This window comes from Trachemys scripta, chromosome 3 (assembly GCF_013100865.1).
Source record: "Trachemys scripta elegans isolate TJP31775 chromosome 3, CAS_Tse_1.0, whole genome shotgun sequence".
NCBI lineage: Eukaryota > Metazoa > Chordata > Testudines > Emydidae > Trachemys > Trachemys scripta.
The window spans coordinates 52914939-52929540 of NC_048300.1; the positions used below are offsets into that span (position 1 = coordinate 52914939).

Sequence of the window (14602 nt, forward strand, 5' to 3'; positions counted from 1 at the left end):
GCTGGGCGCTTCCCCTCCCAGGCTCCAGCTGTGCTGGGGAAGCGCCGGCCAGGGGCGCAGGGTCTGGAGGCTGCCCGGCAAACCGTGAAGCTGGTAGCGCTCGGGCACCCCTTTTCGCGTGGCTGGGAGGGAGGAGGGGGAGTTAGGGCCGGGACTTTGGGGAAGGGGCGGGGGCGGGAAAGGGGAGGGGCCAGGGCCTGTGGAGTGTCCTCTTTTTTTATTTTTTAAATATGGTAACCCTAGTTAACTTAGAAACAATAAAATCACATGTTCCTTTTCTTTTTGATACAGCTTTCTGCCTATGGCAAACCAAATGAAAGCCAATGTTTTCTGAGTATATCAGACAGTATTTCAGAGGTTAGTCCACTCAACAAGGATCCTTCACAGTACTAAGCACTCTGGCCCCCATCTAGTGAAATGCTCAAGCATGTGCTTTAACCACATGAACAGTCAATGGGACTATTTACATGCTTAAGTTTAACTATATGCTTAAGTGCTTTGCTAGATGGGGTCCAAAGCTCTCTATCTTGCAAAATCAATTCCCAGATATGGCCGGTTGGGAAGAAAAGTTAAGATGATAGCTTGAGTGCTATTCATCAACAAAGATTAGTGCAGGCTGCAACAAAGCTGCATTAGCTATTGCTGAGACTCAGACATCACCAAGAACACAGTTATTACTATCAGGATACAGATGATTTTTCTTTATTTGAAGGTGAGAAGTATCTTTATTTGAATATGAGAAGTACATATAGTCTAGTTGTACTCCACGCTTCTCTTTTCCAACTATTTATTTCTCATACAGCTTTCTGCTGCCACTTCACTCAACCCCCATGCCTTCATCTGACAGTTACTATATTATGTAAAATTAAAACTAACAGCATACAGAACCAGTGGTGCTGAAACAATTTGTATAGTGGGGGTGCTGAGAGCCATTGAACCAAACTGTGAACCCTGTGCATGATGGAAATCACTTCAAGCTAGGGGGTGCGGCAGCACCTATGTACAGAACATATATTCTCAGCATTCCTTCACTTTCCTAATTTTGCAACTGCATTTTCTTTTAAGATGCAGAGAAAAATAATGACTAAAGTTGTACTATATCATTCTGCTTACAATTACTGTAGAGTAGAAGCAGAAAACTGAAAACACTTCTCCAAGAATCAATTCAGAATTCAATTTAAGTCCTCCTCACGCTTCAAAAGCAGCAGGAATTGCAGTCACCACTTTATCAGATATATCACTAATTATGCATCTAATGCACTCTAATTGTCTATATTTACTCTAGGGGTATGTCTACACTACGAGAGTAGTTCGATTGTACTTAAATCAAATATGTGGAATCGATATTACAAAGTTGAACGTGTGCATCCACACTAAGGACAGTAATTCGACTTTGTGAGTCCACACTAACGGGGCAAGCGTCGACATTGGAAGCGGTGCACTGTGGGCAGCTATCCCACAGTTCCTGCAGTCTCCGCTGCCCATTGGAATTCTGGGTCGAGCCCCCAATGCCTGCTGGGGAAAAAAATGTGTCGAGGGTGGTTTTGGGTAACTGTCGTCATCCAACCGTCACTCCTGCCCTCCCTCCCTGAAAGCGCCGGCGGGCAATCAGTTTGCGCACTTTTCTGGTGAGTGACAGCGCGGGCGCCACAGCACTGTGAGCATGGAGCCCGCTGCAACCATCGCTGCAGTTATGGCCGTTGTCAGCACCTCGCACCTTATCAGCCACCTTTTCTAGAGGCAGATGCTGAGAAATCGGGCGAGGAGGCTACAGCAGCGTGGTGAGGACATGAAGTCTGAGAGTGGCACAGAACTCTCACAAAGCATGGGACCCCGCGCCGTGAACATCATGGTGGCAATGGGTCATGCTGATGCTGTGGAACGGCGATTCTGGGCCCGGGAAACAAGCACGGACTGGTGGGACCGCATAGTGCTGCAGGTCTGGGATGAATCACAGTGGCTGCGAAACTTTCGTATGCGGAAGGGAACTTTCCTGGAACTTTGTGAGTTGCTGTCCCCTGCCCTGAAGCGCAAGGACACCCGGATGCGAGCAGCCCTGACTGTCCAGAAGCGAGTGGCCATAGCCCTCTGGAAGCTTGCAACGCCAGACAGCTACCGGTCAGTCGCGAATCACTTTGGCGTCGGCAAATCTACCCTGGGGGTTGCTGTGATGCAAGTAGCCAATGCAATTGTTGAGCTACTGCTGTCAAAGGTAGTGACCCTTGGAAATGTCCAGGTCATCATAGATGGCTTTGCCGCAATGGGATTCACAAACTGCGGTGGGGCTATAGATGGAACTCACATCCCTATCCTGGGACCGGACCACCAGGCCAGCCAGTACATTAACCGAAAGGGCTACTTTTCAATGGTGCTGCAAGCCCTGGTGGACCATAGGGGACGTTTTACAAACATTAACGTAGGATGGCCGGGCAAGGTTCATGACGCTCGTGTTTTCAGGAACTCTGGTCTGTTTAGACGGCTGCAGGAAGGTATTTACTTCCCGGACCAGAAGAGGGGTGTGGAGAGGCCTATAGTGATCCTCGGGGACCCAGCCTACCTGCTAATGCCCTGGCTCATGAAGCCCTATACAGGTGCCCTGGACACTGAAAAAGAACTCTTCAACTACTGTCTGAGCAAGTGCAGAATGGTGGTGGAGTGTGCTTTTGGATGTCTCAAGGGGAGATGGAGAAGCTTACTGACTCGCTCTGATCTCAGCGAAACCAATATCCCCATTGTTATTGCAGCTTGCTGTGTGCTCCACAATCTCTGTGGGAGCAAGGGGGAGATCTTTATGGCGGGGTGGGAGGTTGAGGCGAATAGCCTGGCCGCTGATTACGCCCAGCCAGACAGCCATGCGATTAGAAGAGCCCAGTGGGACGCACTGTGCATCCGGGAGGCTTTGAAAGCTAGGTTCCTCAGTTAGCAGGGTAACCTGTGACTATTAAGCTTGTTTAAAGAGAAGCTGAACCTGCCCCCGTTTCTTTACCCACTTACTGTTGACTATCCTCTCCAGCTACATACCCCGTTCACCCCGTCCCCTCCCTTCCAACACACGTTTAAAAATAAAAGAAATGGAACTTTGTTAATGAACACCATTTTCTTTATTACGGATTTCGCGGTAAAGTGTTGAAACTGGGACACAGACTGTGGTGGGGAGCGGGCGTAGTGATGGCAAGGATGCTTCTAAACTCGAGGAATAACAGGCTCCTGCTCCTAGAGTGTTCCGCAATGGTGGACTGGTTGTTTCAACGGAGCCTGCCACCCCTCCTTTTCGGGACTCTGTGTGTGGGGGCTATTTGACTTTGAGGCGGGGGAGGACAGTTACAGATCCCCTGCTGCGTGGCTCTGTGATCCAGGATAAGGACCGCTGCATAAGATCTCTATCCGCCCGCCCCCCCCCCCCGAACATGAAAACCACCTCTCAGACTGACCAGGGTGCCTAGTGACTGCAATGTGTGTGTGACCTTCTGCTGAACCTGCCCCCATGTCTGTACCCTGGTAAAGGTGACTGTCCTCTCCAATTACCAACCCCCTTCCCCCCTTCAAACACACTCTCCCCTAAAAGAACATGATGGAAACAGTAATTAACAGAAACGTATCTTTTATTAGCAACTACACAGTTAGGGGATGAAACTGGGACAGGGGCTTGGGTGAGGAGGGAAGGAAAGGGCTTATCAAATTTTTGGGAGTGAGAGCCTTCTGGTACTTGAGCAGTCTGCAGGGGTGGATTGACAGTTTTCACGGCCCCTGCCGCCCCTCCTTCTTGGGACTTTGGGTGAGGAGTGTATGGGAGTTTGTGGCGGGGGAGGGCGGTTAGAGATAGACTGCAGCGGGGCTCTGTCCTCCTACCTCCGGTCCTGAAGAACATCCACAAGGCGCCGGAGCGTGTCCGTTTGCTCCCTCATTAGTCCAAGCAGCGTTTGAGTCACCTGCTGGTCTTCCTGCCACCACCTCTCCTCCCGTTCGCTGTGTGCTCGTTGGTATTGCGACATGTTCTCCCTCCACTGGGTCTCCTGGGCAGCATCGGCTCGGGAGCAGCCCATAAGTTCTGAGAACATGTCGTCCTGTGTCCTTTTCTTTCTCCGCCTAAACTGCGCCAGCCTCTGCGAGGGGGATGCCAGGGTAGGTCGGGAGACATTCGCAGCTGTGGGATGGGAGAAAGGGAGTGAATTCCTCACAAAGATAATTTTTTGTGAACAATGAACATAGTCTTTCTCTGTGAACAAGACCATGCACAGCACCTATCACATGCGCACTCAGGACAAGGTCGAATCTTCGGCCTTCGCATTCAGTGCCTGGGGTCTTGCAGTGGAGATCAGACAAGCGGGGCAGGACAGCGGAATTCGGGTAGCAGGCTGACATGGTAAGCCGTAGACTTTTGGCCGCTTAAAACTTAAATTATAGCAGTGCCCTCCTTTCACGTTCAAAGCAATGCTCCTATCGTTGGCCAGTTCCTGGTGCCGGCAATCCAGCAAGCATGAACTCTGCCCCCGTCCCACCCCCTTGCGGCTGTCCCCGGGAAAGATCCCTGTATGCTGCCCCTCTCCCGCCTCCACCGCGTGGCTGTAAACCGCCGGTGACAGTTCTGTAAAGGAACAGGCAAGCAGTCCCAATAGTAACATTCCCCTAATTCTAAGCAGGTCGCCATGAACGACATAACTCTGCTGAGAATTTCTGAGACCGAGAAAGAACGCATGCTGCATAAAAGCCAGCAAAAACCAGGGCCGTATGACGCCATGCTCTGCAAGGCAACGATCCCAGAGTACTTGATGATTTCCTCGCCAGGCTAAGTTTCCTACCACAGAGGACACAATAAGGCCGCTCTCCACAGGAACCTCATGCAAAGGCTTTCCAATTACCTCCAGGAGAGCTTCGTGGAGATGTCCCATGAGGATTTCAGCTCTATCCCCGGACATATAGACCTTCTTTTCCAGTAGCTACACTGGCAAGGACTAAAAAGTAGAGCGCCTAGGGCAAATTAATCATGATAAACCAGACATTGTTAGATTCTTTTGCAATAGTTGCACTGCCAAGGACTAAAACGTTAAGCGCTTAGGGCAAACAAATCATGAAAAACCCATTGTTAATATTCCAGTTCTGTTCAAAATAAATGTTTACATGTTTAAAACACTTACCGACTGATCCTTCCCCTGATTCAGGGTCTGGGTTAATGCCTGGGGACGGCTGGTAGGGGATCTCTGTGAGGGTGATGAAGAGATCCTGGCTGGCTGGGAAATCAGCGTTGTAAGCACTGTCGACTGCCTCCTCCTCCTCCTCACCTTCCTCATCTTCCCCGTCTGCTAACATCTCCGAGGAAGCGGCCGTCGACAATATCCCATCCTCAGAGTCCACGGTCAGTGGTGGGGTAGTGGTGGAGGCCGCACCTAGAATGGAATGCAGTGCCTCGTAGAAATGGCATGTCTGGGGCTGGGATCCAGAGCGTCCGTTTGACTCTTTGGTCTTCTGGTACGCTTGTCTCAGCTCCTTGATTTTCATGCGGCACTGCGTTGCATCCCGGCTATACCCTCTCTCTGTCATGGCTTTTGAGATCTTCTCGTAGATCTTTGCATTCCGTCTTTTCGATCGCAGCTCCGAAAGCACGGACTCATCGCCCCAGACAGCGATCAGATCCAAGACTTCCCGATCAGTCCATGCTGGGACCCTCTTTCTATTCTGAGATTGCATGGTCACCTCTGCTGGAGAACTCTGCATCGTTGCCAGTGCTGCTGAGCTCGCCACGATGTCCAAACAGGAAATGAGATTCAAACTGCCCAGACAGGAAAAGGAATTCAAATTTTCCCGGGGCTTTTCCTGTGTGGCTGGTCAGAGCATCCGAGCTCGGACTGCTCTCCAGAGCATCAACAGAGTGGTGCACTGTGGGATAGTTCCCGGAGCTATTAGCATCGATTTCCATCCACACCTACCCTAATTCGACATGGCCATGTCGAATTTAACGCTACTCCCCTCGTTGGGGAGGAGTACAGAAATCGAATTTAAGAGACCTCTATGTCGAACTAAATAGCTTCGTTGTGTGGACGGGTGCAGGGTTAATTCGATTTAATGCTGCTAAATTCGACATAACCTCCTAGTGTAGACCAGGCCTAGGGTACACTTAAGCTTACAGGAAAGGAATTAATGCTGCTTGAGAAAAACAGTAATGTAACCTGTTAGAACTGGGATGACAAGATGTCTCCCTCCTATTGGAATTTGATCAGGACAAAAATTAGCTGCAATCCTCAGGTTGTATGAGGGCCTGGGTCTGAGACTGAGCTCGGGGTCACTTCCAGTAGCTATAAAAGAGCTGGGATATGCAACGAAGGTGATGCATTCAGGCTCAGAGCGGAAGCTGCCCTGTCAGAATAATCCTACTTGCCAGCCTATTTTTGGTGCAGCTAGGGAAGGTTAGGTTGGATTTGCCTAGTTCCCATAATCCCAGCAAGGAGTCAGAAACCACACTAGCAGCAGTTTCACATAGGGAGCACATAAGGCAAAGCAGATGTAAGTTGTGGCCACATAGAAGAGAGATGGGGAAACTAGGAGAGTTTGAAAGTTAAGTCTACGCTGGAAGAAGAAGTGCATTCATATGATTTGAGGGGTGCACAGAAAGTGCTAATATTAGCGTCAGTAAGCTGCCACCTATTATAAAACTCAGGAAAACCTCACATTAAGACCAAAACTCATGCAAAGAGATGTGAGTAACTTTTTCCTGAAGGTTATTATTTCAGCTTCTTCTCCAAGTACTTTTATGGGTCACAAACAGCTATTTTTATAACATAACAGGTAATTCATTCATAATACAGCTTGCAATGCATATTAATCAGGGTTCTTGCCAAATTAAATTTATTTTTTCAAAGTTAAAAAGGCAATTAAACCTCATGGCATTTCTCCCCCTCTTCACTGACCTATTTTGGAACTAAATAATGTACTTAGGCTTGAAGTGAAGGCATTTCAGCCTGAGGAATGGAAAACTGCCATGAGCCAAAATTTATTCACAGGGAAACCATGGGGCATTAAGGTTGTCATACAGGTGCAAGAATATTTTCAAAGACAAACGTGATGTTTAAGTTTCCATCACCACCTCCCCAACTTAAAACCACATGCCATCCTTCAGTCTGCAATCACAAGCAATAATGAAGATGCAAGTCAGTTTCTGGGGTTATTGTAACTGCTATCCATTACAATCGTGTGGAAACAGGGAAGAGAGGGATAGCACCTTAATGTTAGGGGTCTTAATTTTCTTCTCAACTCTATGCAACTGAAAATAAAGGTTTTATAATGGGACGTATTAGGCTAGACTACTTAATGGTTGAGCGGCACTACCCCCTTTTGCTCCCCCACAGTCCATCTACACTGCAGCTCAGAGGTATAATTCTCAGTTTGGATAGACATACATACACTAGCTCTGATCTAGCCAGTGTGCTAAAAATAGCAGTGTGCCACAGCAGGAAGGGCAGCAGCTTGGGCCAGCCATCTGAGTACACACCTAGTCTTCTCAGATGGGATTGCACCTGGTTGGCTACCCATAGCCATCCCTAGTGCTGCCACAGCCACACTGCTTATTTTAGCTCAGAGCTAGCATGTGTATAGCTGCTGTGTAGACGTACCTACAGATACATAGATACTTTAATGTTAATAGCGAGCTTAGAGGGACATTTCAATTTAACATTTCATTTGTCTGAAAATATGCCTCCTATAGAAACAAGTAACACTTAAAATTACAGCATTTGAAACAGAAGAAGAAAAACTAGTTTTTTTCAGGTTTTTTTCTCCAACTTTGTACATCTGACAGAACTTCGTATAAAATCACTTTTAGTGTTTTCCCTTTATAATCAGTTGCCCTGTTTGTGCATGTTTTTCACACAGCCATATGAGAGAAAAACAATTTTTTAATACAAGAAAATTACTTAAAACCACAAGGATTAGGGAGGTGACTCCAGAAGAAGTATAGAATCTGAAATTATTTTAAACCTTTTTTTTAATTGACTAGATTTCGAGTTGAAAATCTTGCTTTAATTGAAAAAGAATCCAAAGATAGTAGCATTAATACAGCAAAGAAAGACTTAATTGTGGGAAGTTTTAAGCAAATCAAACCTTTGAACTGTGTACGTAACAGTGAACTACATACTACCACAAGTTGACAAAGCACATGCACTGTATGAGAAAACCTAAGATGCCTACTAAAATTTCAACAATGGTGTGTTGTGTCCCACTGCTTATGATGTTCATAGTAGTCAGTTGTTTTATACTCCCCTTGATTATTTATTGTAATCACTTGGTGTCCCATTTTATAGTTTGATAATAAGCTCTTTGGAGAAGAGACAGTCTTGCTATATGTTTGTACAGCGTCTAGCTCAAGGGAGCCATGATCACTGACTGGGGCCCCAAGGTGCTACTGTAATGCAAATAAATATTAATAATAATCCTCTCCCAAAATTAAGTATAAGTATAGACATTAAGGCTAGCCCTAGGGATTTCCAAAGTTATTTTCCTGCACTGAATCATTAACCAACCTATAGTATTAAAAAAACTTCGGAGCAAGGGAGTGGTTTCTTGTCTCATTGTAGATGTTCTAAATTATATTAATATCTTATAAACACAAGACTGCCTTAATCTATATGGCAAACACCGTAATCATGGTGAAAAGAAGAAAGTTGTCTTCTCATATGGGGTATCTATTGCATTTCTAATACTGTTTTGGAGTAGTTAGTTTATTAAAGTCAATTATCTGGCTTTCCTGAGATTAGTTATTTGAAGCTGCAGAGGAGAAAAGAAAATACATATCTAAAAGAAATGTTACCTTCCCTTAGACGTTCTACTACAAAAGTGAAACCAGTAGTTCGTGGATGCAAGACATATTTGTATTTTCGAAGTCCATTCTTTTCAGCAAATTCATTACTGCGGGCTTTGGTATTGGCTAAAGATTAAAAAAAAAAAAGAACATGAACAACATGAATATTAGTAGGGGTTATAAAGTTTCATAATATTATAACAGCCCCCAATACAACAGCAGCACACAGAGTATATCACTGTAGCACTGTTCTGAAGGCAGCAGACCTTAACGGTGCTTTTGGTTAGATTCATAATACCATGAGATACAGCAATTTGTGAGGGTTTTTGCCTTATATGATTATTTTAAAAAATCTTCTTACTCTTTGGTGTACTCTTAATTAACCTGTCTTTCACATTTACCAAAGCTATATATTAAAAGACATCATAAAATGATTATTGCAAAGTACAAGTTACAAAAGTGCCGGAAACTGGAATGACATTTTAACTCAAAAGGTACAGCAGTTTGTAATAGCATAAGCTTTGATATTATGAATTGAAAACCTTTAAAAAAATCAATGTTTTGTGTCAAACAGAATTGTTATAAGTACCTTATTCCCAGCTGGAAAAAAAAAAGGTATGTTTTCTAAATGTAGACAAGCAGCAATTAGTCAACTGCACTAGATCAATACTTTTGTCAGCCAGCTTATTCATTTTTAACTTGACAGGCTTTAGTCACTAGTCTAATCATAAATTTGAGTTGCACTTATATACAGTACATTAGATTTTCAACCAATTCCCCTCTGCAGCAATATGGGCTTGCTATTGTAAGCACAGTATTCACAAGCCACTTGAAAGCAGCTCTGGTGAAAACCTGGCGAAGTAAAGATTTTCACTGTCTGGCAGCAAGAATCCTCCTGCATGCAAGGTAACTGCACAAGTCTTCAGGAATAATTACTACACATCCCACTCAGCAAACTAAAAACAGACAAAAAAAGAAAACCTCTGTAGACGAGTGGACATGAATCCATTTGTTTTATAGCATGTGTGGGAGAATTCTTCAAACTGTCTGCTCAAACGAATGCATCCAAAGTGGCCTTGATTGCTGCATTCCGTTGGTGTCACTGCATCTTCAGGGTCACTAAGCCAAAAGACACCTATGATTGCCCCATGCCAACATGAGGAAAAACAATTTATTTAAATGTATTTATTAAACAACACCTTTGGTGTTCAAAAGGGGACAGTCCAGTAACAGAGGTGTGGAACGCGACAAAGAGTCCTGTGGCACCTTATAGACTAACAGACATATTGGAGCATAAGCTTTCGTGGGTGAATACCCACTTTGTCAGACGCATGGGTATTCATGGGTTTGCTCCAATACGTCTGTTAGTCTATAAGGTGCCACAGGACTCTGTCGCTTTTTATAAATCCAGACTAACACGGCTACCCCTCTGATACTAGAGGTGTGGAACAAGATCTGTGTCTGATCAATACAAAGCCCAATGCACGTAGAAATCTGAGTTCTTATTAGAATCAACCATGACTAACAGAGAATAAAGTTGAGAATGCTAATGGAAAGCCCATTGTTGCTTAATAAGCTAGCAAAATTGATCAAGTACAGATCATTCCTTTTCCTTTTAATTTTGTCAAGCTTTGTCACCTAACTCATTTGTCAAAAGGCAAAAGGCATGAGTGTAGAGATTAGTCCTAATCATTGTGTTATAAGCGAAGTGCCTTATTTTGTGCCAAGTCTGCCTCTTTTTATTCTAAACCACATGCTCTCTCTATTGCTCACTGGTAGGTGTGTTACTTTACATAGAGAACCTCCCACTGGTTAATGAACATACTATGCAATAGCAATGTGCTAAATAATTTTTCAACTTAACAAGCAAAAATGCACTACATACTATACAGAATACAATCTTTCATGGATGTTGACCTTAAATTAACAGTGGAGCAGAGGCTTACTGACCACGTAATTTGGAGACAATAATAGCTACAACCCAGCAACCACTATGGCATACTATGGAGTACTTCCAGGGAACAAGTAATTAATGCAACCAAAAGAGTCCAAACATATTTTTTTCCAATTTGCCAATGCATAAAGATACATTAAAAAACACTGCATTAAAAGAAAAGCTTCCAAACCTAGGAAATCAGAGGAACGTTAAAATAGCTGAAAAAATCTTCCACCGAGGCCCTTATCCACAATGGCTAACTGGTCCATGCTTAAAGAGTTTTAAAACAGTTCCGCTAACTTCATTAATACCCTACTTTTGACAGAGGTCTAGAAAAACAATTTTCATCTAGGGAGGGTCTCTGCACCAAGTGGGATGGAAATCATGAATGGGTGTTGGAGAAGTTGCAGCCATCCTATCCTTCCCATGTTGCTAAATAAGAGGGGGAACTGCAGGCAGATGTGAGGAGATGCCCAAGAGTGTTCCTGGCTTAGTGCATTCAGAGTGATTATGACAGCAGAGAGCTGTAAGCAGACACAGAACTTGTTGCTGAGGGTTCTAGCTGGTGTTTGATTATTTGTGTTCCTGGCATTTTGAAAACTAGAAGACTAGAAAAAGATCAGGCAATGAAAAGGATGATAAGCAGACAATATCTATATATAACATCCCAAAAGAGCTATGTTAAAAGAACATTATTAAGGTTGCAAATCAAGCACTCAAAAGTTAGGAAATGCCAGAATTACGGTTGCCTGTGCAAACTTAATTTGCCCCCTGGTGCAAATGCCTTATGATACAGTCTTAAATTACAAAAACGGGGGAGGGATAGCTCAGTGGTTTGAGCATTGGCCTACTAATCCCAGGGTTGTGAGTTCAATCCTTGAGGGGGGCGCTTAGGGATCTGGGGCAAAATCAATACTTGGTCCTGCTAGTGAAGGCAGGGGCTGGACTCGATGACCTTTTAAGATCCCTTCCAGTTCTAGGAGATAGGACATCTCCGTTAATTAATTTATTTATTTACATGGTCACATACTGCTTTTCCCACTGGACCTCTGCCTCAGTCTCTTTGCTCTGGGAATGAGTAATGTTTGCGTATTAAAGGAAACTGCTGTCTCTAGGATCCCTGCTTTATTTGTTGCAGAAGTTAGGAAGTGTGTAAGAAATGAGGCAGGGAAATGCAGGAAGAGAAAGGGTGGTCTCATAGTTAAGACAGCTGAATGCTGTCCAGGGGAACTGGATTCTATCTCTGCCACAGAGTCCTTATGTAACACCTGGCAAGTCACTTAAACCAAACTTTTCACTGGCAGTCATTAATTGTATGTTCTTTCTTTTCTGAGTTCCCAACTTAAGACACAGGGGCTGAGCACTCAGCTACAACTGAAGTCAACGGGAGCTGAGCTCTGAATTTATTAAGTATCACATACTGCTACGTAATCTGAAAAATCAGGCCTACGCATCTCAGATTAGGCACTCAGTATTAGTGGCCACTTCTGACCATAGTCTCCTTATGTCTCAATTCCCTGGCTGTAAAATGGGGATAAATACCATCTCATCTCACAGTGGGTTGTGAAAATAAATTCATTACTGTTTGCGAAGCACTCATATTTTAGTGAGATGTCACAGAAAAGCCCATAAGGAACTTAATTCTATCTTCAGAGCAGGGTTTGAATAGTGTGCAGTAAATAAGACCTGGGGCCTCCATCACCCACTCGTTACATTTTCAACCAAGCACCTCTGTATTTTCTCCCTGGCAGTCCCTCTCGCTTGGGAAGAGCTCCCTGTGAACATCCACAATACCAGCTCATTATCCTCCTTCAAAACCCTCCTTTAAAACTCTCCTTTGCTATAAAAGCCTACAAAAAACTTAATTAACGATTGGTGCACTGATACCATTGCCTTTCAGGCTGACCAGTATCGTCTGTTTCCTTGTTCTCCCTCATCTGTCTGTATCCAGGTTTGTCTCTTGTCTTATCATTAGATTATAAACTCTTTGGGGCAGTGACCATTTTTTGTTCTGTTTGTACAGTGCCTAGCACAAGGATGCCCTGGTCCACAAGGAGGGTGACTAGGTGCTATGGTAACACAAATAATTAATAAGTAATAAAATTCAACAGCCATTCATTCAGTGAGCACCCTCCATACGTTTGTTGGGGAACAGTATTTATACTAGCAAGTGACGAAGATTGAGGGAGTTTCCATGCCATTCTTGAAGGGTGGCTAGGTGATGCTCTTAATATACAGAAAAGTTATCCTGGAGACTGTAAGCATCACACCTCTGTTATTCTCAGACTCCGACACTTGGAATACCAGGACTCAACAAGTGAAAAAGAGAGAAAGAAAGAAAAGGACAGCGCGCTATTTGCCATTCCACCCAATGGATTTCTTTTGAAATTAAGCATTGTGTTTTTCAATAAGTCAATTTCAAATTATATATGCTTACACCACCACAGAAGTTGGAACTGGGGCTGATTTACTGTCAGACATCCTTTAATTTGAATATTTTGAATTGAAAGATAGAAAAATGCAGTGATCTGATAAATTGCTGAGGAAAAATTTTGAATTTTGCTTATTGGGAGTCAGATGTCATTCAGTCAGCCATAAGAAAATAATGCTATTAAAAAAAATTAAGTGACTACTTTGTTCTGAAAACTTTGGCGCAAGATAGAGTCCTACAGGAATTTTACCCAAAACAATACTGAAAAATGTCAAGTTAAGAAAGGAAAACGTTGGCAGAAGGTAATATCAATCTCGTGAAACTACACAAACATTAAGTCTGAAGCGCATGGAAATATTTCAGACTCGGATTTCGCACTGCTCATGAGAATATGGTAATGAGGATGACAAAAATAATTTTAACATTTCTAAAAGAAACAATTCTCATGAGTAAAAAAATCTGTTTTACAAAAATAAGATTTGTATGAGAGTCTCTCCTACTGTTTGCCATATTTTCTCTGGAAAGAAATTCAAAAGGCTTTGCAATCCATCTTTTTGTTTGTGGCCATTTAGCATTTTATTTCATTTGGCGTCAAAACAGTTCTAAGTATTAACAATGTAAACTGTGAACATTTAATTTTGGATAATTGTTTTTACTGATGCATAATAGCACATGTAAAGGAAGAAATATACACTTGATACCCTACTGCTGCTTACTATAGCAATGCCGGGCAACCTGATCCACCTCTCCACATGCAATATCAACCTTGCCAGTAGAGTTTTTGCAAAGTGTTTCTATATATTGACATTTATGGGACAAGACCTACTAGTGTGTTTACAATACCTGCTGATATGTAAAAAAAAATAGGGGGTACAGACACATACTGGTGATGGGTATAGTTTTCAAGTATACCTTAAATGATTTAAGTCACTTAAGATGTTTTTGAAAACTGAACCCGATGGGCTTAAAGGGAGCAGACCACAATTTTTTCCATGTCTTTCAATATGAATTTCTCTTTCATGCGTCTTTGGGAGAAAAGCACTGATTAGGAGTGAGTATACTTTAGAAATTATACTAATGTTATTTAAATGTTTTTAATATCAATTGGGAACTTTAGCAATCAGAAGTTAATCTGAAAGGACTGCAGTTACTTCAGTATTCGTTTCACCATGCCTCCTCTCAGGACTCCCCATCACCACCACAATCTTCTATTGTGGAATTACATTAAAAAAAATTAAAATAAAAAAAATAAAAGAACCCATTTTAAATGAAATGGTAAAGAAAATAGCCCAAAGCTATTTTTAGGAGTTAATTTGTAGTTGAATGATCAAAAGTAGGTACTAATGTTACAGTTGTGACATTCAATTTCCTCCCTCCCACCCAGGATCTGTGTAACAGTCATCACTGAATAAATAGGTCATGTTACTGATGTTGCCGTCTTCCCATC

General features: G+C 43.3%; 1 protein-coding gene across 4 annotated transcripts in view; it reads right to left on the reverse strand.

The window, feature by feature from the left end:
• Nucleotides 1-14602, reverse strand: part of LCLAT1 (lysocardiolipin acyltransferase 1) — a 205515-nt gene that overhangs the window by 65136 nt on the left and 125777 nt on the right. For 3 of the 4 annotated variants that reach the window (XM_034764741.1, XM_034764739.1, XM_034764742.1), the window contains one exon: nucleotides 8798-8914. The exons of the other annotated variant lie outside the window; for it this stretch is intronic. In XM_034764741.1, the coding sequence (XP_034620632.1) occupies nucleotides 8798-8914 (117 nt within the window). The remainder of the gene's footprint in view (nucleotides 1-8797; nucleotides 8915-14602) is intronic. 4 annotated transcript variants of the gene reach the window in all.